This window comes from Muntiacus reevesi, chromosome 4 (assembly GCF_963930625.1).
Source record: "Muntiacus reevesi chromosome 4, mMunRee1.1, whole genome shotgun sequence".
In the NCBI taxonomy this organism is placed as follows: Eukaryota; Metazoa; Chordata; class Mammalia; order Artiodactyla; family Cervidae; genus Muntiacus; species Muntiacus reevesi.
In genome coordinates, this window is record NC_089252.1 from 21,028,593 (window position 1) to 21,055,863 (window position 27,271).

General features: G+C 44.2%; 1 protein-coding gene across 3 annotated transcripts in view; it reads right to left on the reverse strand.

Annotated features, from left to right (window-relative positions):
- The window catches only part of MAPRE2 (microtubule associated protein RP/EB family member 2), a 177,389-nt gene that overhangs the window by 16,832 nt on the left and 133,286 nt on the right, over positions 1 to 27,271 (reverse strand). For all 3 annotated transcript variants that reach the window (XM_065932378.1, XM_065932377.1, XM_065932376.1), the window contains one exon: positions 25,312 to 25,525. In XM_065932378.1, coding sequence (XP_065788450.1) covers positions 25,312 to 25,525 — 214 coding nt within the window. The remainder of the gene's footprint in view (positions 1 to 25,311; positions 25,526 to 27,271) is intronic.

The window sequence follows — 27,271 nt, forward strand, 5'->3', positions numbered from 1 at the left end:
ACTGGTTGTGTCCAACTCTGCACGATCCTATGGACTGTAGCCCGCCAGGCTCCTCTGTCCGTGGGATTTTTCAGGCAAGGATACTGGAGTGGATTGCCATTTCCTTCCCCAGGGGATCTTCCTGACCCAGGGATCGAACCTGAGACTCTTACGTCTTCTGCATTGGCAGGTGAGTTCTTTACCACTCATGCCATCTGGGAAATCCCTCCCAGCACAGAAGTAGCACAAACACACTTAGGAAGAGTGCACGCAATAAAATGAGAGAGTCATCCTGGGCAACTTAACCCTTCTGAGCAGTTTTTCCCTCAAGTGACATGAGATTAATGCAGTTGTCCTTTCTCCCTCCAGAGAAATGAGAATAGCAGACACAAAGGGATTTTAAGTTGTTTATTTTTTTTCTTTTAAGAAGGAAAGGTTCTCTGATAAGCTCCAAGCATCATCCTAATTGAATTTCTAATACAGATCTTATAACAGTGTAACACTTTAGGAGAAATATCAATGCAAATGTCTATTTTTTCCTCTTTTAATGTATACCCTAGTTTCAGCCATTAAAAGACTCTAGGAGCCATTAAAAGACATCTCTGTAGCAATGGGCACTCCTGGTGCCCAAGTCCTGGTTTCTAAATGTTATTCTGCAATAAAAGGGCTTCTTGAGATAGAGCTGACTCCAGGCGTGGGCCTGGAACATCTTATGTCAAAGAGCAAGGATGTGCTCAAGAATTTCGGTCAGCGAGACAGGGGCCAGACTGAAGGGGCTCCCAACTAGCCACACTCAGGCCATTTTGCAAACCAAAAAGAATAATGGCTGCAATTGTATTACAATGCACTGAATAAACAAAAATCTAGTCTACGATGAGGGGAGCGGAGAGGAAGGATATAAAGATCTTTACAGAACACTGATAGCTAGGAAATTGCCAAAGAAATGCTACAGAAAAGTCACCATTTTGCAGTACACTTAACTGATCCAGGGAGGTTTCATCAACTGACTCTAAGACATTGAATACTCTGGTTTCTTTTCATATTGCATAAATCTTTTGCTCTTTTACTAAGACATTGAGAGGTTTTTGGAGAACCAAATAGCAACACATGTCAAGTCCTTATCCTGTAAAGTTGCTTATAATGGGAGAAAGACATGCCTTTACAACAGGGAAGCCTGGGAATTGAGACAGTAGCCAAGTTATCCAGCAGCATCACTAATAATGACAGAAACTGGCAAAAATAAAAGACCACTGATGTCCGGTAAGACCTCATCTACCTGAAGCTCAGCTTAAAACAGACTCTCCCTATCTAGAACTTGACACACATAGAAAATGGCTTCTGCAGCCAAAAGAGAAGCACAAGGTATAAGCAATGAAGTTTATACACTTCATGGGTTTAGAAATTCAGAGTCATTGCTGAGGCCCAGCCACTCCCTCTTCCTCTGAACAGCTCAGCCTGGTGTAGGTGCTCCCGCTGGCCCAATTCTCCACCGCAGTCCCCCCACCCCCTGGCTCATCACTCTCTGCTCTGTAAGCTCTGAGCTTAGCACAATACTTGGCAGAACATATATTTGGTGAAGGAACAACTGTTTAAATAAATACAGGAACAAGTAAATAAAACCTGGTTGTGGTTTCCAACTTTACATTTTATTTCCAACTTTACAGTTTATTGGGACCAAGAGGTAAGAAAAAGGCAAGGGGTTATACAGGCAAGCTAACAGCAACAAGTTCCAACCAATCTCCTAATTACAAAGTGGCAAACAGGGAAGGCTATAAAATTCCTATCTGTCTGTCTTCAGGTGCCGGAAGTCATCAGTGAGAGGTGCCAAGTCATACACACCCTCAAGAGGCATTGACGGCAACATACCCTTTAATATACATGCCTGTTATAAAGGAGGAAAAAAGAATTTTCTTCTAGAAATACAGGGAAATGCCTAATATGCTGAAAATGAGAATGCTCAAATTAGGTGTGACTGAAGAAGTTTGAGTATGCACACCGTTAGTTACCTGGAAACCTCACTTATGCACCAGACCTTCCCAGGTGTAGACATTAGATGGCCTGCTTTGTGATTCACCAAAGCTGCGAGGAGCCTTCATCTTTGTAGAAGCCCAGATAAAACACTCCTGGACACGGCTTCCGTGTCCCACTGACCAGGCTGTTTAACTCCAGGCCAAGCCAACAGGGTAAGGAACACAGCACAGAGAATAGCAGGGAAGGCAGGGCGAGGATGTGTGGACCTGGCAAAGAGCCTTCTCCAAGGGGGGCCACCAGCCAGCCTCGCTGGGGAAGTTGCTGTTGACAAATCGAGTTACTGCAGATCTTTTCATGAGCTGTGTGTCATATTTTAATATAAAGAAGGTCTAACAGAAAGCAGCTCAAAGACTGTCCATGACCAACCCCTTTTATTACTAGATACAGACTTACTAAGTGCCTACCATGAGCCCTGTGCTTCCTCGACGTCTCAGTGGGTGGAGAATTCACCTGCAATTCAGAAGACACAGGAGACCCGGGTTCAATCCCTGGGTCGGGAAGATCCCTGGAGAAGGAAATGGCAACCCACTCCAGTGTCCCTGCCTGGAGAATCCCATGGACAGAGGAGCCTGGTGGGCTCCATGGGGTCGCAAAGAGTCAGACACGACTGACCGACTGAACACAAGAGTGATGAGCCCTGTATTGACGGTCCCTGCTCTAGAGGAGCTCATGATCGCATGGGCGTGATCATTTAAGAATGCTCACAGACAGAAAGACAGTCTATGTCATCACTGACACGTGGAATCTAAAATGTAAAGCAAATGAATGTATAAATATATTAAAAAAAAAAACAAAACTGCCCAGGCATGGCCACTCTCAACATTCTCCGGAACAAGGCAGTGTTCTAGACATGACCACAGAGCTTGATTGGGCTGCATTCCCTCTGCTGAAACTCCTCCCTCTTCTCCTCTGAGTGACTGAGTCTAACATCCTTCAGGTCACAGCTTAAATGTGGCCGTGCAGGGAGGTGACAGGACCCAAACGCCATCCACACAGCACCCATCAACTGGAGCGGTATGGAGTGATTTATTTAATGCCTGCTTCTCCCATTAGAGCGCTTCCCAGGTGGCGCTGGTAGTATCTGCCTGCCGATGTAGGAGATCCCTGGGACGGGAAGATTCCCCTGGGATAGGAAGTGGTACCCCACTCTGGTACTCTTGCCTGCCCCACTCTGGTACTCTGTCTGGAAAACTGCGTGGACAGAGTAGCCCAGCGGGCTACAGTCCCTGGGGCTGCAAAGAGTCGGATATGACTCTAAGCGACTGAGCACTCCCATTAGACTTAAACTCCAACAAGGGAGGAGTTGTATCTGCTTTGTGTTCTCACGGCCAACCACAATGCCTGATCCAGAGGAGACACTTGATAGTTACGCTTTTGTGACTCATGACAGAACTCCTGGGAGAGGCAGGTATCCAGGGGACAGGTCCCAGGGGAAGCTCGAGGAGCTGATGGCAACTTCAAAATCACTGACAGCAAGAGCTGGCACTAACTGAAGGAAACCAGACAAAACCCACCAGCCTCCCAGACAGAGAATCTCTGACTGGGTTTCAAGGTCACCTTCCATCATCACTGAGGCCCCTTAGAGATGGAATCAGGACAGCAGTTCACCTGGGTAAATTCAGTCAGTAAACAGTTAACTCTGAGTAGGAAGGAGCAAGGTGGTTTGTGCTGGGCTGTCCAAATTCCATATCTGCCATGTTCTCGTCCATGCCTCTCCTGAAGAGGACAGAGCTGCAGAAGGGGTTTCCCTGGAGAGCGAGTGACCACCCCCCGCCCTCGGGCAGGCGTCCCTCAGCAGGTCAGCACCTGGGACGGGGCTGGTTGCAGGAGCCCAGTGAGGTCCATCGGACACACGTTCTTCTGCTCCACCTTACCCAGTCTCACGTAAATTTTTTAAAAGAAAAGCATGAAAGGAAGAGAAGCCGGTTGCTTGTAAAACAAGGTTGTGTGTGCTTGCATGCTTAGTTGCTCAGTCATGTCTGACTCTTTGCAACCCCGGCCAGCTCCTCTGTCCATGGGATTTCCCAGCAAGAATATATTTTCGGGACATCATCAAATGCAGCTTGAAAAAAAAAAAAAAAAAAACCTGAAGTTTCTGATAAGAAGTTAAAGTAGAAGACGTCAGGGTAAGCCAGAGCCCCATGGAAGACCAAGTTATCAGGGAAGAAAAACTAAAAATAAGCAGAGGGAGCAGGCTGGGAGGGAAATGGGGTCATGGGAGATGCGGGCAGCTCACGGCAGAGACCAGAGCGGCTGCCGTCGCTGGCACTGTCCCAGTTCCAGCTTTTTCCTGAGGAAACACATCCCTTGCTGCTGACAAGAGTCCAACCCGACTGTGGTTCACAGGTCTTGGCACTCAAGTGCCAGCTGTGATTCACAGACCCTATAAACTGGCACAGTGCAAGCAGCCTGGAGGTCTCTGGGATGAGAAAGATGAAGGCAGGGAGAGTCAGACTTGGCATCCCCCTGCTGCCGGGCGGGGAGGGGATGGTGGAGAAGAGGGGGCTTGGTCCACGCCCCACCCGCTATACTCGCGACACGGGGGATGGGAGCAAAGCTGCTGCCTCCACAGTCAGAACAAAGTAAAGAAGGGAAAACAAATTCGAAAAATGTAAAAAGCTCAATTAAGTAATTAATACTTGAAATTTAAAATTAGAGGGGTTTTGAATTCCGATTTGTTTGGAAAGAAACTGATAATAGAAATAGACATCTGATGGATGAGGATACATCCATGAGGTCGGCATCAGTTAACTATACATTTCTACCTTCCAGTCAATAAAGGCAAAGACATGAAAGAACAGGAAGGACATAGGGAAGATCTTAGTATCTTTAGAGGTTAGAAGTTTTTTTTTTAAAACCACACAATTAAAGCTCATTTTTCAAAAGAATGTAAACTGAGCTCTTTAAATCCTCACAGGCTGCAATCTGATATGGACGTAACTGACCCCTCATGATCAACACACACCAAGAGACACTAAAGGCTAAAATACTAAAGTTTATAAAGATAAAACCAAACCTTGCGTTCGCTGTATTTAATGCTTTCATGGTTTAACTTTTTAGAATAATAGTAGACAATATCCTGTGTTATATCACGCTCATTAGACAGTTAAGAACTAGGTTTTTGTTTGTTTCAAAGTCTTGCTACCATCACCAGCCCAGGTTGGATGCATGAGACGGGTGCTCTGGGCTGGTGCACTGGGAAGACCCAGAGGGATGGGATGGAGAGGGAGGCGGGAGGGGGAATCGGGATGTGGAACACATGTGAATCCATGGCTGATTCATGTCAGTGTATGGCAAAAACCACTACAATATTGTAAAGTAATTAGCCTCCAACTAATAAAAATAAGTGGAAAAAAAAAATAAAGTCTTGCTACCTTCTATTGTCTTCTGGGGTGTACCCAGCTTGTGGGATGACAGATATCCTTTCCTGGGCTGCAATAAGGATGTTACCAGAAAACTGTACTGCTATCACTGATACTAAATTTAACACTGATACAATTCTTTTATGTAAGCTAACATTTGTATTCCATTATTGTGAAGTGACCCAAGGATGTCCTTGAGAGCATCCATTCATGGCTTTAGACACAGGGGTTCTCAAATGCTGCCTTCATGCTTCCTCAAATGCCCCCAAGTCCACTGCTGACTTCACTTCTGTGCCTTCCCATGCCTCTCTGCTCAGTGATGCTTACATGGAAAACATTTACATAATACCTTTTAAAGAGAGCACAGCTACTTCGGCAAGAATACAGATACAGAATTTTTTTCTTGCAGCTATCAGACATTTCAATTTCTTTGTGAGGTTGCATTTGATGATGTACTGAAAATATAATGAGCGGTAGCCTCGTCTTACAAGAGTCATTTTTCCCTCAAGTTTTTCTCTCTATCCCTAACATCCCCCTTCAAAATAAAAAGGAGTTTCAGAAGTGGAGGAAACTAGACATAAATTCTGTACAAGTCCCTATAATTCTCTGATTTGACCCACTGGATAGGGACATGATTTACAATGCTAGTCTTTGAGCAGTTGTGTCTTAATTAATGCCTTCAGGAGTTGGGGGTATAAATATGATTCTAAGACATTTTAAACCATAGTTGTAAAAAAACAAAGAGTGGCCTGATTCACTGTCTTAGTAAAGCCAGAGCATTGCTGTGTCTAAATGTCAATAATTAGTAGCTTGCTTAATGTTTACGGAAAAATGCTCCACCATTTTAGGCCTATGAGGCCCAATGAATTCATAACCAAGAAGCAAATAAAAGCACTCTACCCTTCTTTATACTTGGCTTTATCCTCTGTGGCTGGGGCTCTGGTGGAATTTAGAAATTCTTCTCACATAATCTGCCATATTCTTTCTGCCAAAATCTTAAACAGAGGAGCTAAAAATATGACATTAATACTGTTGACAAGAGCCTCAGAGACAGTAAAGAAACACACGTCACTCAGGAAGCAACCACCCCCCAACACACACACACACACACACACACATGCACACACACACACACACACACACACACACACACCCGCTTCCTTCTCACTTAATTAAAAAGCCCACAGAGGAGGGGTGGGGATGCAATGGGTGCAGGGAGTCAAAAGGAACAAGCTTCCAGTTATAAAATAAATAAGTTCCCAGGATGTAATGTACAGCATTAACTATAGGTATTAATACTACAGTTAATGATACTGTATTGCATATTTGAAAGATGCTAAGGGAATCGAACTTAAAAGTTCTCATCACAAGAGGAAAACAACTTGTAACTGCAGTGATAGCTGTTAGCTAGGCTTACTGTGATGACCATTTCACAATATACACAAACACTGAGTCATTAACATTGTACATGTGAAACTAATAAAATGTTATATGTCAAATAAACCACAATAAAAACAAACCCAAACCCCAGAGAGCAACTGAAACATGACTGAAGCGATCTCGTACCTACACTGATTAATTGTTTGTGGATGAACCTGACATCACTTCCTTATCCCCATTAACTCTGGCAAACAGGTGTTATTGTTTAACTGGGATAATGACCCTGGTTAAAATAAATAATTAGGCCACTGCTGGGGGAGATGGCCTGGGGTGGGACTGATTGAAAAGAGAGAATTCCCACAGGAAGAGGATCTCCCCAGTGACTAAACTGACACCAGAGCTGTCACACTGCGGAACGACTAACAAGCTCCCATGCAACCCTGCAAACACAAGATCTAACGCTTTCCTTTGAAAATACCTCTACACCTCCACTGTGTGTGTTCTGTAATTTGCTTGGCCCTAAGGGTGGTGAAAAAAATACATCTCAGTGGCCAACGTTTTGTCCAAATGGAACCTTAATAGTGGTTTTCTGGGGTACCCTGATTCACGAGATCATTGACAGGTTGGTTCTTTTACTCTCCAATGAGTAGTTCAGAGGTCTTACGGCTTCTGGTCCACCAGGGCAGCCAGTGGCAAAATTGGGCTTTTCCTTTTTGCCACTTTGGTGTTGGCTTCTAAAAGTTGGGTGGCTCCACCTCCAAGCAGCTCGGGGCGGGGCTCCATAGAGCCGAGCCTGAACCTTGCCAGTCCTGCAGGAGGAAGAGCTGGTGGGAACACCGCGTGCTTTCTCTTGCCCCGGGAGGTGGTGGTGAGGAGCAGGGGCGGGCGCCCTGCAGCCTTCGGAAGAACCCTGGCCCCGCGGCCAGCTCACTGGCAGGACTTTCGCTGCCACCTGGACTTCCTTCTGTCCTACACAGTCAGCAGCAGTCCCTCCTTCCCAGAGCTGGGGAGAGTACCTGGGTTAAGCCGTGGAAAGTTCCTACCCAGGGGCCTGGCACACAATAAATCAGCACACCCTGTTATTATTATTACTCAGCAAATGAGGCCTGATTCAACTAATGACGAGAAACCACACAGGCTTCTCACTTCTAGACGCCAGCGAGATAAAAACTAAACTGCTGAAATGAAAAGGAAATGAGACTCATTTTTATCTAAAGGAAATCTTTATGAAAACGGGTTTAACGCATAACCCACTGGTGGGCTCCCAGGCCTGGGTTCCTGTCTTGAGAATCAGTAGACCAGAGCCCAAGTCTCTGTGCTCCTTCTGAAACTACCCCAATTCATGCATTCCTGTCACAAATATTTACTGAACCCTGACTGTGTTTCTGGCAAGCTATAGGCACTTGGGATAAAACAGGGAATGAAACACAAAGATGCCGGTCCGTGTGGAATTCACGTTCTAACAGGGGGAATTCGATAACAGACGATAATGTTAATAAATTAGTGGGTGACATGATAAACCAGAAAGTAAATGCTATGGGAGAGGCAGGGCCAGGCAAGAGTAGGGAGTGCCGGGTGGGGCTGGGAGTGTGGCAGTTCTGAACAGAAACTTCAGAAGCCTGAAGTTCAGGATTATCCATCGTGTAGTCCCCTCCAGTCTCAAGCCCTTCCTCAGACCCAGAGGACCTCCCGGAGTCCCTCCAGAAAGACAGGGGTCACAAACCCGCTCCCCTGGCTGGCAGCCCAGTAGGGATGCCAGGAGGTGGGATCCACACTGGGCATGCGTGGGGCTCACCCGGGCTCAAAACCTCCCTCCTCACCTAAGCCGATGTGTGTTTGGAACAGCCCCTTGGTTCCAGCTTCCAGGATCCCTGGAAGGGACATGCCACTTGCAGGAGTCACCCTGACTTCAAAGCCCCAGGGGGAAAGTGCAAGCTGAGCAAAGACCCGAGACAGGCGAAGGTGGCCTTCTGGACAGCCAGGAACAGAACATTCCAGGCGGAGGAAAGACCCGGCCTCAACTGGAATGGAGGGAGTTGGGGGTGCTGTGGGAGGAGGGAGCTCGAGAGGGACTGGAGGGCGGCCGCCACGGACCTCAGAGGTTACCGCCAGGAGGCCGGCTTCTGTTCTGAGGGAGAAGGGCAGCCACGGCAGGCGGCTCTCTCCGCCTGCTGTGTGGACCACAGACTAGCGGGGCTGAAGGTGCAGAGGCCCACCTGGGCGGCTACCGCAGCCACCCCTGGTGTGAGCGGTGAGTGCCCAAGATGAGTGTGGGTTTGGAAAAGCGTTCACAATGCGACAGTTCAGAAAACCCTATGATACATCCTAAAGCACCAAACATCTGGCCATTGATCACAACTTAGGTTTTCCATCATTCAGTTCAGTCACTCAGTCATGGCCAACTCTCTGTGACCCCATGGACCACAGCACGCCAGGCCTCCCTGTCCATCACCAACTCCCGGAGTCTACCCAAATTCATGTCCATTGAGTCGGTGATGCCATCCAGCCATCTCATCCTCTGTCGTCCCCTTCTCCCGTCTTCATCGTTAACAACAACTAAAAGGTCTTCTGGGATCAACAGCATCTGCTATTGGCTCCACAGGGAGACAGAAGGACGAGGCGGCAGTGACAAAAGCCATGAGTCAGCTGGGGTCCCTCCCGGCTCACTGCTTGGAGCCATCCCACATGTGCCAACCGGCTCTGCCCTGGGAGAACGTGCCGGGGGACAATGCCGACAGCCCAGGCCCGAGCCCCAGTGCCCGAGGCCTCCCCGACCGGTGGTCACCGAGAGGGGAGAGCGGGCCTGACTCCGCTGGGCATGATCAGCCAGCGTGAGCATTCACAAACTGAGTTACTTCTGCCCTGGTTACTGTCCCTGCTGGAGAGGATGTGCTTATTTTTAGCCATCATGTGATTCTCCAGTATTTTCCAGGCTCGGCTTGAGTCACTCCGGTTTCGGAGAAATTTTCAGAGCGGGGCGGGGATGGGGGGGAGTATGCAGGAACGCCTCTTCGTGAAATGGCTTCAATAGTAGATTCTGACTTTACGTAGTTATTTGAGCATGGTATATATTTCTTTTGATGAGCTGACTTTTCACATCCTGGTAGAGAATTAAGTGTGCTTTGAAATGCATAAGGTGCCAACCAATTACTATCATATTCTAACAAGTTCAAATTCTTGTTTTGAAATTGTTCTCAGAGCAATTTCTCTCTAGAAGTAGAGAAGCTCCCTTACCCCTGTGAAAACAACATGTACCAGCATTCCGATAATAATTGAGGGGAACACTCCCTTGCTTGTTTACTGCAGCAAGAAGGAACGCTGGTGGCTGAACGAGGCCAGCAACCCGAATCAGCCCACTGAGAGTAAAGACACACGGGCGTCACCATGACTACATCAGTGTCACATGCACTCCTGGCACACAGCAATCATTCAAGCCAGAAGCTTACAGACTGAGATGGCCATTCTGGGGAACACAACTACTTACGTTCATCCTTTATGATGTTCAGTCAGAGACCTACTGGCTCCACTGACAAGACCAAATGTTTCACGTTGTCTTGATGATGGTGGTTAAGTTCACTGTGCTCCATTAACACTGTCTTACTGGGACTCTCTTGCAGAGACAGAAACAGGCTGAAGCCACACAGCTGCAAGAGCCCAGGGAGGTGAGAACCAGAGCTGAGCCCGACTCTAACCACCTACTCTCTTCCATTCCAGTTGACTCCCGCTCCAGGTCAATCCTAAAAGAAATCACGCCTGAATTTTCATCAGAAGGGCTGATGCTGAAGCTGAAGCTTCAACACTGTGGCCATCTGATGTGAAGAGCCAACTCACTGGAAAAGACCCTGATGTTGGGAAAGACTGAGGGCAAGAGGATGAGATGGTTGGATGTTATCACCGACTACATGGACATGAGTCTGAGCAAACTCCAAGAGACACTGAAAGACAAGGAAGCCTGGCGGGCTGTGGTCCATGGGGTCACAAAGAGTTGGACATGAATTAACAACAGCAACCAGGTTTCTGCTTCCACCACCCAATGACCAAGCCAGAAACCTGTGCATCATCCATCCTTGGCTTCCCCTGTCCTTTACGTCTCATATCGCATTACCATCAAGTTCTGTTGATTAAACCTCCTTAAAGTCTCTATAACCCACATGGCTATGACTTCTGTTCAGGCCACTCTCCTCTCCTACATGGCTGGCTGCACCAGCTTCTTGGCTGTTGTACTTAAAACCTTTCAGTGACTCCCCAGAATCCTCATAACAAACTGTAAACATCTGTGCCTGTAGAACTTCAGGCGACTGCACCACTGTGCTCTTTATCTCCTGGCATACCCACCCTCCCCCAGAGCATGGGTGGGACCTGTGGCTTGCTTCCAACCAACACAATATGCGAAAGGTGATGGAATGCCACTCCCATCACATGGAATCCCATAGGATTCTCTCTCTGACTCTATTTGCTGGCAGGCACACCAGAGACTCACCCTCCTGGCCTTGAAGAAGTCAACCTCCACCGCAAGCACCCATGTTGGAGAAGCCCCCAGGGTAAGGAACTGCAGGTGGCCTATGGGAACTAGGAGTAGCTGCCAGCAAGGAAGTGAAGCCTCAGTCCTGCAGCCTCAAGGAAGCTGCCAGCAACACAAGGGAGTTTTCCCCAGTCGAGCCTATGATCAGACCACAGCCCCAGCAGATGCCTGGATTGCAGCCTGGTGAGAACCAAAGGCAGAGAACAAAGCGAAGCTGTGCCTGGACTTTAGAAGCTGTGACACAATACATGAGTGTTGTTTTAGGCTGCTAAGTTGGTAGCAGTTCTGCAGCAACAGGACATGAATACTGCCTCTTCACACATGATACAAGGGCCCTGGCTCACCTCTGCAGCCAGCCTCACACCTCAAAGTCCATATGGAATGACATGCACGTCACTGAATACCGCATGTCCTTTCTTTAAAAAGAAATTATTCATTATTTATTTTTGGCTGTGCTGTGTCTTTGGCACTGGCTGCCTGTGGGCTTTCTCTAGTTGCAGTGAGCATGGGCTACTCTCTAGTTGCAGTGCTCCAGCTTCTCACTGCAGTAGCTTCCCTTGTTGGGAGGCTCTCGGGTGTGCAGGCTCGGAAGCTGTGGCTCATGGGCTCTAGAGTGCTGGCTCAGTAGTTGCAGCGCAGGGGCTTTAGCTGCCCTGCAGCTTGTGGGATCTTCCCGGATCAGTGACCGAACTCACGTCCCCTACACTGGCAGGCGGATTCTTAACCACTGACCCAACAGGGAAGCCTGAGCATGCTCTCTTTTGATTGCAAGATTCTATCCTGTTTGTAAGGCTCTTTTCCATACCCTTCACCTGGCTAACTCTTACTCATTTGCTAAGTCTTAGTCAAACCTCACGTCTTCCAAGAAGCTTTCCTAGAGTACGCTAGGTCAGCTCACGTGGTCGTCTTCCTACACACCCTCACTGCACTTACCTCACTTTAATGCTGTTGTCTATTTAGTGCCAGACTCTCTCATAGGCTGTAACTTCCTGATTCCCTGTCTATTTCCAGAACCTCTCACAGTGCCTTAAATAGCTGTTTCAAGAACGAACGAGAATTCAAGTAAAGTTTTCACAAAAGGGCAAGGAAGCCAACAAAAAGAAACTGTTCTTTAAGAACTATTTTCTGAGCTCCTGGGCAGTGCGCTATGCCATTTTCTGAGCTACGGCGTCAGGGGCTGCTCAAGTGATGGAGATGATTGCTGAAAACGTCCAAACAGCCACGTGCTGGCGTAAATGCTGCATTCTCCTTGATCCACAGGGACACCGCAGTGATTCAGTTTAAATCAATTCAACAAACACTACGTGAGAACCTTCTATGTGTCAAGCAATGTGGAAACAATGATTGAACAAGACAGAACTGGTTGATAGTTTGGTTCACCCAGTTCCAGGGGGATCGAGAGAATTTTTCAGGTCAAAACTGTCTTCAGTTCCCGCCCAACGTACCAAGGGTCAAAGAAAGGCACCAGTGATGAAGAAAAATAGGCTCACTGGTGACTCGTGATATTCTGCTCATGGAAACAAACAAATGCTAAGTCACTGCCTTTTGAGGTTTGACAAACTTTCCTGTGAGGCTGAGAAGCCAAGCGCCAAGTTGTTATACCCGAGGAAAGAAAAGGGACGATCCATCATGGAAACGCGTGGGTCTGAGTTCCAGAACTGATGAATATTTCAACACGTACAGGGGGCAGCTGTGTAAGAATGGCCCAATGCTGGTGATGAAAGGACCCAGTGCTGTTGAAAACGGGGCCAGGACAGACCTCCCCGGTGCTCCAGTGGTTAAGACTCTGCGCCCCCACTGCAGGGGGGTACGGGTTTGATTCCTCGTTGAGGAACTAAGATCCCACATGCAGTGTTGCACAGCCCAAAACAGAAAAGGGCCAGGATGCTCTGCTTCCCAGGTGAAAATGGGGTGACAATGGATGCCCTCACCTCCTCCTGCCAAGTCCCATGTAAGAGACTGAAATTCGTGCTGAAATTCGTGCTGGTTTTGTCCAAGGGGCTTACTCTTCACTTTGAAATCACCCAGATCATCTACTCAGAGAATGCTCTGAGTTGAAGGATTAAGAAATCAGAGATCAGTAATCCCATGAACCTAGGGCTCGGTTCTCTGGACTTTATACACATTTCTGCTTTGGAGTTGACAGGTCTGGAACAAGCAGTCGAATGTTTTGTGCATTTACAAGCATATATAAAATATAGCGACTCTCACCCCAGAGCCTATTCCAAGGATACACGGGAATGCTTTAGAACTTTTAAAAATGATAGCTGTTTAAAAACATAAACGCCATTCAAATAGAACAGCATGTGCTCTGTTTCAAGCCTTTACAACACAGGAGGGCCTTTTATTTCCTCCACTAACTATGCAATTTCCGTTTGGTTTGTGAAATTTTACTGCAGTTCAGTTCGTGTGGGAAGAGGAGGAGAACATAAGACAAGACCGTACCCGTGATATTTGCGTGTGCACGTGCTAAGTCACTTCAGTCGTGTCCAACTCTTTGTGACCCCACGGACCGTAGCCCGCCAAGCTCCTCTGTCCATGGGATTCTCCAGGCAAGAACACTGGATTGGGTTGCCATGCCCTTCTCCAGGGGATCTTCCTGACCCAGGGATTGAACTCGCATCTCTTAAGTCTCCTACATTGTCGGGCGGGTTCTTTACCACTAGCGCCACCTGGGAAGCCACTAAGAATATTGGAATGGGTAGCCATTCCCTTCTCCAGGGGATCTTCCCAACCCAGGGACTGAATGCAGGTCTCCTACGCTGCAGGCAGATTCTGTACAATCTGAGCCACCAGAGAAAGATATTTGAGAGGCAATATAACAACACAGTGGTTAAAGAGCACTAGACTCTGGAACCACAGGGCTCGCAGTTTCTACTGTGTGACGCTGACAAGTTATTGAACATCTCTGTGCCTCAGTTTTCTCAACTCTAAAACAGGGGTGGGATGGGGACTGTCTACCGTTTAGGATTGCTGTGATCCTCCACTGAGCTCATACAGGTTAAGTTTAGAACACTAGTGGGCAAATGCCCACTAGCATGTATTCAATACTTACTCCCTCTATATCCAATGTAAAGAGCTGATTCATTGGAAAACACTGACGCTGCAAAAGACTGAAGGCAAGAGGCAGAGGGGGAGGCAGAGGATAAGATGGTTAGATATCGTGACTGACTCAATGGACCTCAATTTGAGCAAACTCTGAGAGAGGGAGAAGGACAGGGAAGCCTGGTGCACTGCAGTCCATGGGGTCACAAATAGTTAGACTTAGTGACCGAACAACAACAGTATTTTACACATTTTCCCTTTCCCTAACTTCCATTAAAAATTCACAGTAGATTTAAAAAAAAAAACCCAACCTATGATATACTTTGATTCCAAGAAACCAAAATAATTAAAACTTATAAACTGAACTAGTAAGTCATCTGTCAAATGTGCAATCTCCTAAAACAAACACATTAAGATAGACATGGAAGACGTACATCTCTTCCAAGGAAGAAGCCCCAGCCTCTTCCACAGACACTGCCAGAAGAGTCCTCTCTGAGGCTCCTGAATTCTTAACGATTCTCTGTTCCCCTCTGTGCCCAATATTCCAAACTCGCAGATATTCAGTATCCCGCAAGGCAGAGTGCTGCTTGTATTTTACGCTGTGGTTTTATCACCGTTACAGATAGAGAAACACAGTTTTAACTACACTTTGAGGAGAAAAGTATCCTGACATCTATCTTATATATTTCACATATGATAGATGTGTAACTGGAGGAGTAAAGCCACCATTACCCCCATTCTCCTTCCAAGGAGTAGGGAATGTCCTTTAAGAATCGAATTAATTGGACCAATGTAATTTCCCCCCACATTTTCTCCAGGCCTGAATGTGGCTAAAGGAGCAGCCATTAATTGGTGTGCACCTTAGGGGATGATTTCCCAATGCAAACTGGCCAAGGGCGTGCCATGCAGATGGAGGGCAGGGACTGAGAGAAAAATACATTGTTCATATAACAGGGAGAAGTGCTAACACCCATTTTAAAAGAAGTCTTGCTAATTACGGGACTGGTAAGAAAAATGCAATTCTTCCTTGTTATGAGTTGATATTGCATGATTTTTTTAAATTAACATTTGATCCTTGAAGTAGGTATATGGATAACAGAGTATGTGGTTAGTGACTGGGGTATGTGGGACAGCAGTATCAGGCAGATACACACTGGGAAGTTGTAAGAATAAACAGTCATGACTCCTTTTGATGGATAGACTATGAAGGGACAAGAAAGGTGATGCTGCCTGTTTTTATGCTAATGGGGTTCTAGTGAGTAAATGCCATTATGGGCTGTTTTAGTCTAAAGAGAAGATATGAAAAACATGCATTTCTTGGAGTAAATGATGACTCTGGGGTTGAGATCAACATTTGTATTTAAAGAGTGGTATTTCTCAAAAAGTAAATGAAGCCTTACATCATGGCAATAATAAGGAAAAAGGTCTTGTATAAGGATACAGCCCTGAGTCAAGGTTAGGACTCCTGAGTGGAATTTAGCTTCTTGAGTACTTTTTACTTGGACTCTTGAATTAAAGTCTGTTAAATAAGAAACATCAACACTCAACAGAGCAATAAAACAAAATCCAGAGTCTCTAGGACATAACATCACAATGTCTAGGGTACAGTCCAAAATTACTCAATATATGAAGAGTCAAGAAATGGTGGACATATCAGACAAAAACTTTAAAGCAGCTATCATGACCATGCCCATCAAGTAAAGTATGCTTATAATAAATGAAAGATAAGCACTCTCAACAGGGAAAGTTTTAAAAAAATTAAAACTGAAAGAAACAGATGATAGATAAAAAATGCTCAGCAGTAGATGGAGATGACAGAGAAAGAAGACGGTCAACCTGAAGATACATTAATAGAAACCATCTAAAGAATAGAGAGAATACTGGAAAAAAATGAACAGAGCCTCAGGGACCTGAGGGATAATAGCTAAAGCTCTAGTACATGGAAAAATGAAGTTCCAGAAATATAGGATATAGAGAATGAAACTGAAAAAATACTCAAAAAAAAAAAAAATGCTGAAAATCACCCCAACATGGTAAAACACATTTGCTTAGAGACTTAATAAGTTTAATGAACTCCAAAATAAGATAAATTCAAAGAGAACTTTGATTAGGCACATCACAGCCATGCTACTGAAACCCACAGACAAAGAAATCTTAACTGCATCCAGAGAAAACAGCCTATCGCTAGAGGGGAAGGTGATCAGAGTGAGCACACATTTCTGGCCACAGAAAGTGGAAAGACGTCTTTACTGGGAAAGCGTGCGCAGTCACTACAGTCGCGTCCGACTGTTTGTGACCCAATGTGAACCAGAGCCCTCCAGGCTCCTCTGTCCATGGGATTCTCCAGGCAAGAATACTGGAGTGGGTTGTCATGCCCTCCTCCAGGGGATCTTCCCCACCCAGGAACTGAATCCACGTCTCCTACATTGCAGGCAGATTCTTTACCACTGAGCCACTGAGGAAGCCCTAATGGGAGAGAAGGAGGAATAAAAGATCAGTTTGAATTCTTTATCTGGGAAATATCCTTCAAGAATGAGGGTGAAATAAAACCATTCATAGAAAAAGGAAAACTAAAAGAATCTGATGTCATTGCACCTGCTTTACAAGATATAACTTCTTTTTCTCTTTTAAAGTTATTGGGTCTGAAGAGAAATGAAATTAGTAGGGAACTCAGATGTTCAGGAATGAATAAGAACACTGGAAATAGTAAAAATAGGAAAAATAAATTTTTTCTCTTAATGTCTTTAAAATTCATATGACTATTTAAAGCAGCCCTGCCTAATAGGAGCCATGTACATTAACTGCTTCTAGTAGCCACATTAAAAAAATCTTGAAATTAACTTGTAATACATGTCGAATATACACAATATATGCAAGTTATCATTTCTACCTGTAATCAATATAAAAATTATTAAGCTAGTTTTATATTTTTCCCATACCAAGTCTTCTAAATTCAGTATGCATTTTATACATACAGCACATTTCAAAGCGGAATAAGCACACTGCAAGTGCTCAAAAGCCACTGTATAATACAGCACTGATTTAAAACAAAGGTTATAACATTGTCTTGTGGTGTTTATAATGTATGTATGTTTATAGTATAATATGTATGATAAGCAAAACAGAGAAGACTGGAGGGAAGGGTTGTCAGGCTTCCACATTTTACATGAAATGGTATAAAGTACACTGAAAAGGCAAGAATATATATGGTAATCCTTAAAGCAACTACTGAAAAAAATTAATGCAAAGAGATACTGTTAAAAAGGCAATAGATAAAATAAGATGAAATACTAAAAAAAGTTTTTTTTTTAATTCAGAAGACAACAGGGAAAGAGAAACATAAAAAAAACAGAGGGGACAAGCAGAAAACAAATGATAATATGGTAGCTCTAACTCCAGCCAAATCAATAAGGACATTAACAATGGACTGGACACTCCAATGTCCACAGACTACCAGAACGAACAGAAAATGTAAGACCCAATTACATGCTGTTTTTAAGAAACATACTTTAAATATCAAGACAAAGATAGGTGGAAATTTACTGTATGGAGAAAGATACACCTGCAAACAGTAAGCATAGAAAGTCGGAGTGGCTATATTATATCAGATAAAATAGACTTTAAAACAGAGATATCTTTTACCAAAGATAAAGACGGGCACCTCATAAAATACAAAGCTCAATTCATCAGGATGACTCAACAATCAGAAATTTCTATGAACCTAACCACAGAGCCCTAAACACAGGAAACAAAAATTGCTGGAATTAAAGAGCTGCTGCTGTTTAGTAGCTCAGTTGTGTCTGACTGTAAACCCATGGACTGTAGCCCTCCAGGCTCCTCTGTCCACGGGATTTCCCAGGCAAGAACACTGGAGTGGCTTGCCATTTCCTCTTTCAGGGGATCTTCCCAACTCAGGGATTGAGCCCACATCTCCTGCATTGGTAGCTGAATTCTTTACCACTGAGCCACCTGGGAAGCCCAGAATTAAAAGGACACATGGATGATTCCATAATTAATGTTAATGCTCTCTGTAGCAATTGTGAGAACTTGATAACTACTAAAAAGAAAAAGCAGTAAAAACATAGATGATCTGAATAACACCATCTACTATCTTGATATTGATATTTCTAAAACACCATACAACTAACAACTGCAGAATGCATATTCTTTTCAAGTGACAATGATCAAGACAGACCACCTTCTGGGCCAGAAAATCAAGATCAGAACAAGGATTTTAAAAAACCTCTGTAAACTGCTACATTTCACTGCTCCTCTTAAAACACATAAAACAAACTTTGTGGGAAAGTAAAAGCAACTCTTCTTTACCCAATGGTGATCGGTGATGCTTACTTAGATTACAGGTACTCAAAAAATATGCAAACATAGTTATATAAATAAACACAATCACTTGTTAAGGTTGTATCAACAGCCTTCAAGAACCCCAAATTAAAGATAACTGAGAGTGAGAATATTCAAATACTCAATACAGTTTCTGAAAAATGCTGTTCGGATTTATTTACATCTCCATTTAGGAATTTAATTATGATCATTCAAATGCTTTATTCTATTCTATGTCTTATGTTGCTTCCTTTTTGAAATCATTTTTCTAGTATTTCTGTTTAATCTTATTTTGAGACTTGAATGCTAAAGTCCCTAAGGAAAAGAGAAAGCTCAGAATCAATTTCCATAGCAACTCTAAATCCATCACACTATATTTGTATATGGGAGTTTGATTTAAGTACATTAATATATGTGGATTTGCAACATGTCTAAGCTGTGGTTGCTATAGGAACCGCAACTTCAAATTTCCTTTTAAGTTTAGTAAGTGCTCACACATAAAAACTGATCCCCCTGACAGATATCTCAAGTTGCAGATATGGCTCACAGCAATAAATTTATAAACATGACTCACGATGATATATGTACTTAATAGATATCTGTCATTAAGAAAATGTGCATTTTAATACATGCTCCTAGTTGGTAGATCAAAAACAGTTCAAGATGCAATTTCTCAGGATGGAGATAGAATAAGACTCTGCCAGGCAGCCATTCATCCTTAGCAAAAGCCTGTGCCATGCTGAAGCTTTCTATAGCCTAGCTAAATCACCCAAATACACACAGACACCAATAAGCTCCATAGCTTCTCTGAAGCCACAGACTATCTTGTTGTCTGTACTGAAATGGCAAAAAAAATCTGGCACATTCTCACAGAGACAGAACACACGGAGCATCTGTAGTGCATCTATTTTGTACACAAGCAAATAACCTATGGTGCATGGGGTATAAGTACTCTGTATGATGCAAAAACACAATTTTTTTCTTCCCATGTAGACAGTCCTTTCTTAATTATCAATGTGGATGATGTATCCCATGATCACTTTTCCAATTCTAACATGGCCTCTTTGCCACGAGCCACACTGTGGTCCCCACATACTGCTCTTCATGCATGATAGTCAGGATCGGCACGTTAGCTTTAATATTAGCTTCGGTTCAGTTCAGTTCAGTCGCTCAGTCATGTCCGACTCTTTGCGACCCCATGAATCGCAGCACGCCAGGCCTCCCTGTCCATCACCAACTCCCGGAGTTTACTCAAATTCATGTCCATCAACTCAGTGATGCCATCCAACCATCTCATCCTCTGTCGTCCCTTCTCCTCCTGCCCTCAATCCCTCCCAGCATCAGGGTTTTTTCCAATGAGTCAACTCTTTGCATGAGGTGGCCAAAGTATTGGAGTTTCAGCTTCAGCATCAGTCCTTCCAATGAACACCCAGGACTGATCTCCTTTGGGATGGAAGTATTTAGAGAGAGAGAAAGCCACTGCAAAGTGGACCAAATATTTCAAAGCCAAAGTGAAAAAAAAATAATTAAAGACCATCTCCTATTTTCAATTATACCAGACGTTGTTTGTTTTCACTAATGCAGATAATTAAGAAATGACTGAGGCTTAGAGGTGGAAACAAATTACTTCCAAGTGTTACTAACCTGGCATCACTGTGTAATAACTCCTGTAGGTAGGTGAACTTCCCAGACAGCTGGGGGCCCTCACCTCATCAAGCAGTTTAATTTGTCTTAATTTTTTTTTTCTTTTTGGCTACGCAGCACAGCGTGTGGGATCTCAGCTCCCTGACCAAGGACTGAACATGGGCCATGGTAGTGAAAGCCCAGAATCCCAACCACTAGGCCACCAGGGGACTCCTTGTCTTACATTTTGGATGGACAAAATCAGACTTATGTACGAGGATGGCTTTGAATGGTTTTAGACAGGAGGCAGAGAGGCCAATTTAGAGACTATAAACAGTTTATGGGAGAGATGATTATCAAGAGAAAATTAAAATCTTAAGAATTAGAAGGGAACTCTGAGTGTTATCAACCAGTACATGCTGGTATTGTGTGGATCCCGAGGATGACTAAGACACATGGCACTCTGATTCAGCAATAAATATCTCAGGCTGCTGGACCACTGATGACATTTTGTTAAGTTTTTTTTTTGTCTCTTCTTTTACCGATACTCATACTTTCTATTGCTATCACTGTACCCCTTGTCCTAATAAGGTACAGTGAGGAAAGCTGAGCACCGAAAAATTGATGCTTTTGAACTATGGTGTTGGGGAATCTCTTGAGAGTCCCTTGGGCTGCAGGGAGATCCAACCAGTCCATCCTAAAGGAGATCAGTCCTGGGTGTTCATTGGAAGGACTGATGCTGAAGCTGAAACTCCAATACTTTGGCTACCTCATGCGAGGAGTTGACTCATTGGAAAAGACCCTGATGCTGGGAGGGATTGGGGGCAGGAGGAGAAGGGGACGACGGAGGATGAGATGGCTGGATGGCATCACCGACTCGATGGGCATGAGTTTGAGTAAACTCCGGGAGTTGGTGATGGACAGGGAGGCCTGGCGTGCCGCAGTTCATGGGGTCGCAAAGAGTTGGACACAACTGAGTGACTGAACTGAACTGAATGAGGTTCTGAGAAACTATACCCCATGTTTGTTATAATTCTATCCAAATTAAGAAAGAGAAAATAACGTGGATCAAGAAATACAAATTTCCAGCTATAAAGTAAATAAGGCATGAGGTTATAAAACACAGCACAGGGAATATAGTCATGAATATTGTATTAACTTTGTATGATTCAGATGGTAATTAGAATTCCTGTGGTCATCACTTTGCAGTGTATACAAATGACAAGTCTCTATGTTACACACCTGAAACTAATATAGTGTTGTATGTCAGTTTGGAAAAAAACACAAAAATCCAATAAATAAATGTAAAAGAAAAAGCAAATAGGCTCTGGGTAAGTATTCTAGGAACTCTCCCTTTCTCAAGTATATGAATTTGATAGCACAGATTCTATACCTATTCTGACTTTTAGAATATTCTGGCTTACATTTTCTTGGCTGCTTTCCCAAGACTTGGATACATGACCCCTAGGGGGGGAAAACACACTCTCACTGTATTTATAGGCATCTTTCTCCTATGATAGCTTTTAAAACAACGTTCTACCTGTGATGGTGATGTATACGTGTGACGTATACCCAGGCTATCATTTTTTCAGTGTCGTTTTACTACCCCACCGTGTCCAAGAGTCAGGACACGGTTCATAAAAAGGGGGACGGCTGGTCTGACTCCTGGAAATATCCTTTCTCCTTGATTAGGACCAGAGAGGTGAATGCGGTCAAGGCATCAGGAACACAAACCTGAGGAATACTGCCTTCCCAAATATGAGAAACCAAATTTATCATCTGTTTCCTGAGCTTTGTCACCCAAGAAGTTAAGCTCTAGAAGCAATATTATTTCTCTTCCAGGTTCATGGACATTCTTTCTATCAAAATGGCACAAGGTTCTCTGTGGCTTTTTTTTTTTTTTCTCTCTGTGACTTTTGTGAAAGACAGATGAGGGAGTTCCTGGAAAGCAAAGCCAAGGCAGAACAAGGACAGTTCTTTTGTGGGGGGCGGCGGGGTAGGGGGTTGGTGCCAGTTTAAGGACACGTTATGACTGCAGAAGAAAAATGTTTTGAGGCCTGTCCAGGTCTACTGCTGAAAACTTGAAAAAGTAGCAGCTGTGTTTCAAGATGAATTGGTACGTCATTAGCAGTTGCAGAAAAAGGGCCGGAGGTCAGAGCTACCAGTGGCTCTTGGTTTTCACACCTCCTTGTCCCCCCAGCTCCATCTGCCCGTGTCTCCCCGGCTCCGCAGGAGACATAGCACTCCCCTTTTCAATTCTGGTCCGAGAAGAATGACAGCCTCTGATCAAAGCTGAAGGCCAATTTAAACCGCCGAACATTTTGGTTCCCCAGTTTCCCTGTGGCTTCATTTTTACCCAACCTCTTCCAGCACTTCTGTCCCCCCAAAAGCTAAACACATTCCCTTTCCTCTCCAAACCTCTTTCGATGGCCCTGACCCCATTTTTTTCCCTCCAGCCTCAGAGTCACGCTCCACCCGTTTCCCCTCTTGTGTCCTACTATTCCTTCTCACAGAATCTTTCTTCCGTCTTACAAATCGGCTCCTTGTGCCTTGCCCGAAAAGCAAGCAAAATCAAATCCAGGACAATATCATTCTCCCCCCAGTCTAACTTTCTAAAGCATCTGTCAGCTCTTCCACATCAAAATGGGGGAACATACCATCACAATGTTTTTATTTTCCTCCACCTTTCTCCTGACCTTTTGGTGAAGGCAGAATCTCCTCTCCCCACATCACTTTCACAGCTGTGTATAACACCCTTGGTAAGCCGCTGCCATCGAGGTGGATGGACTCAGCATTTCAACAGACCAATTTTGCTCAAGGACAATTAATCACCTCCCAGGAGCCAGATTTCCTCAGCCTATTTTCAGGCTTCATCCTATTTGAGCTCTCTGCAATTAACACTCAGCGCTGTTGGTGGTCCCTCTTACTAGAAATGTCCTACTCTGATATTGAGCTGTTTTGTCTCCTGAGATTCCCCTTTTCTCAGTTTCCTCTGGTTTTCTTCTTGCCCGTAAGTGTATGTGTTCCCAAAGATCTGCGCTTCGTTTATTTATTTACGGCTGCGTTGGGTCTTCATTGGTGCGGTGAGCAAGGGCTTCGTTGTGGTGCTCGGGTTTCCCATTTCGGGTTCAGACGGTAAAGCGATTGCCTACAATGTGGGAGACCCGGGTTTGATCTCTGGGTCAGGAAGATCCTCTGGAGAAGGCAATGGCAACCCACTCGGTGGGCTGGGTGGCAACCCACCCATTGCCATTGCCCACTCAGTATTCTTGCCTGGAAAATCCCAAGGATGGAGGAGCGTGGTAGGCTACAGTCCACGGGGTCGGAAAGAGTTGGACACGACTGAGGGACTTCACTTCCATGTTTCTCTTGTTGCAGAGCACAGGCCTGGGCCCACGGGTTCTGCAGCTGCGGTGCACAGGCTTAGGTGCTTGGGGGCATGTGGGATCTTCCTGGACTAGGGATCGAATCCATGTCTCCTGCCCTGGCAGGTGGATTCTTAACCACTGGACCACCAGGGAAGTCTCTTGTCTTTTTTTTTTTTTTTTTTAAGCTTATTTAATTCTATGGCTTCAAAGTTGGGATTTTTATGCTGTCTCAATTTCCTTCCTCCAATTCCTTTAACCCATTCCTGGACCCATCACTCCACTAAGAGACCCCCAAGTTGAAACCTCCAATGGACTCTCCCAGTCCTCAGTGTACTTGACTCAACAGGCTTAGACACTGATAACTGTTCTGCTCCCCTGACACGTTATTCCCTCATTTCTTTGCATCTTTCTGGCATCTTCCCTGCTCCCAGGTGAGTCCCTCCTTTTCTACCCAAACATTAGATGTTCAAGTTCCTTGGGGACTCGCCCTTTCTCACTCGGGAATAACTCCCAGCCTCAAATACCTGGATGTGGGAGACTCACCAGTGTTTATCTCTAGCTGACACTCCCTTGAGTTCCAGATACCTGTATGCATTGTTTACTACTGCATGCATGCATGCTCAGTTGCTAAATTGTATCCACCTCTTTGTGACTCCATGGACTGTAGCCCGCCAGGTTCCTCCGTCCCTTGCCAAGGATTTTCCAGGCAAGAATATTGGAGTGGGTTGCCATTTTCTTCTCTAGGAGACCTTCCCGACCCAGGGATTGAACCTGTGTCTCCTCCATCTCCTGAATTGGCATGTGGATTCTTTACCACTGAGCCATCTGGGAAGTCTTATTATAACCGTTTTTAATCATTCTGATTAGAGATTGGGCATAAATAAGGAATTTGTGTTCTGACAAAATGAAGGTTACTGAATTAACAAGTGTAAATGCTGGTTTTCAAATGGAAGCACATGGTTTCTGAGGATTTCATTGTATAATTGTCCAGTACCACAGTTGGTGTTTATAATAATGACCCTCATTTAACAGAACACATTCTGCTTGGTAAAGTTTGTTTTTTTAAGGCAGGCATGTTTGTAACATATTTTAGAAAGATTTTTCTCTAGAAGAGTTCAAACATTTTTTAAAGTTCAAGGTATTAGTGACTTCACTTTTGGACAAAGTTGGCTAAGTGAGGTCTTGCTGAACATGGTCCCATAAATACTGGCACAGTCCACATAGGAGACAGGATGGATTTTTCATGAATTTCCTCTGAAGGATTATAGATGATGATCCACATTTAAAAGTGTTAGCAAGTTTATATTCTAGACTCTACTGGCAGCAATTAAACAATAAAAATATGTCAAAATCTAATCAGATTACTTGAAATTTCTCAAAAAAAAAAAAAAAAAAAAAAAAGAAGAAGAAAGGAAGGAAAATGCAACCTATCCCTGAAGTTGTATAGCTTCAGTGACATCAAGTGAATAGCTCTGCCTTTTTAATAGTTTAAATCCTGATTGTCAGACTTATTACTAGGAAGATAAATGTGGTCAAACAGACAACAATAAAAATCATCCAGAGGTGTGAAAATACTGACTGCTGGGAAGAACCAGGCAAACACAGGAGGGCCTGAGGCATTTTCCAACACAAAAGTGACTGCAGAATGACACTGTTCCAGTACCTGCTGTGGGGGAGTTGGCATGGTGGGACTTCTTGGGCAGGTTGAAGATCTGTTCGCCGGGGTCGGGAGGAGGAATTGCGTCTTGCCCTTGTCGTGCCTCTACTGGGTCATACTCCTTCCCGTCGTAGTTAGCATCGTAGAACTTCTTAAACCACTGGATAAAATCCAGGTTGTCCTGGAAACGCCCTTTCACTAGCTTCTCCACGGGAATTACCTGCAATATAAAAAGCACTGGGTGAGTCACAATCCCCAGGCTGGTTTGTATTTAACACAACTGAAGAGCTCCCGAAACAGAACTATTTCCCTCTGTGTCTGCAATTCACGTCTATTGACCTCTCCCCTAGTATCTTAGCCAGTGGTATCCCAAAATTTATATAATTCTTCATTATACTAAAGAAAAATTAAAATGGTGTAGCTGATTTTCCTGGGATGTTTAATACATCTGAACAAACCATAAGGAAAATTAAAAGGTTGCAGCCAATTCTCCTGGAATATTTAACACATCTGAACAAATCTTCCAAAACAAGGAATACCCTGAGCTGTCAAGAAGGGTGGAGCCTCTTCATAGAATGTTTATTGCTAGAGCATCTCCCCCTAAAAACATCTGCGTCTGGGATGTTGTGCTGTTCCGACACACACAGCTCGATGGGTTTTCCTTATTTCTTTGTACCACTTGGTCCAGTTGTGTTGGAATAAGCTCTTAAACCGACTGTAACTATTAGAGAGTACCAATGAATAGGAACTCAAGTCAATGAAAATACATACTAATCTAATGGTTCTTCTGAAACAAAATGAGCTTTCATGGAACTTATTCACAATGTAGAGACACAAGCATAAAATAAAAGCAACTAACCACAATATAGGGCACAGTCATTCATGGGCTACACAGGAGCACAGTTAATGTGCCATGGGTGGGTGGGGGTGCGGAGGAAAGAAGAAACAGATTCAGGTGAGAGGAGTCACAGAAGGCCTCCAGGAGGAGAAGACACTCAGCATTTATGTCAATTTCTGAGACAGAGCTAGCTTTTCATGGAGTACTTTCCTATTGGTAACCTAAAAAGCCAATCAGTATTACCTTCAGAGGACTTTTCATTGTACTATTTATAAATATTTTCTATTAAAAATATTGTACTATTAAAAATAAACATTTTGCTATTTATAAATATTTTGTAACTTTTGTTTATGCTAATACTGTGATTATTTTAGAAAGAGCCTTCTTGGAGCATAAGGGCCTTTCATTAACATGCTACTGTATTTTGCTTTCTGCCAAACATGAACACCTATCAACAGTTTTAGATGCTGCTGCATTAGCCAAAGCAGGCACTTGGTTCTGTTGACTTAATTTTGCATTTCCAATCAAAATTAAAGTCCCGAGGTCATAAGTCCAAAATCAGAGGTGACAAGCAAATACCTGTACAGGTACTTCTCCTGTGCTGTCACAGGCTAGGGCCAACACGGACAGGGACACTGTCTCTACACCAGGACCTTTGGGTAGAATCGGACCATATTAAGCGTGGAGAGGCCAACGAAGGTCATCAAGGTCACTGTCCCTCCAGTGACAGTACCAGAATTTTATCGTCAACATTCTTTTTCTTTTAATCTTCAACATTCTTACCAATGGCTAACCCACTCTCTGTGTGAACACTTCTACGGATATGAAGCCCCAATTTTGTTACATGGCAAGTTTCGTCAATAAACCCATGAATGGGTGTCTCTCTTCTTTTTGGTCTAGAACCACATACACAGAAATGTACAGAGAAATGATGCTAATGAAGAAGGAGACCCTGCACAATTCTGTTTTTTTAACTTGCTATTTTATATTGAATTATAATCGATTATAGTTCTAGGTGCACTCTAAGCTCTAGTTTTGAATAAATACACAAGGAGCCAAGTTGCAAATTAACCACAGCAAAGGTCATAAACTTGAAAATGATTCAAGAGGTTGAAATGTGTAAGAGAA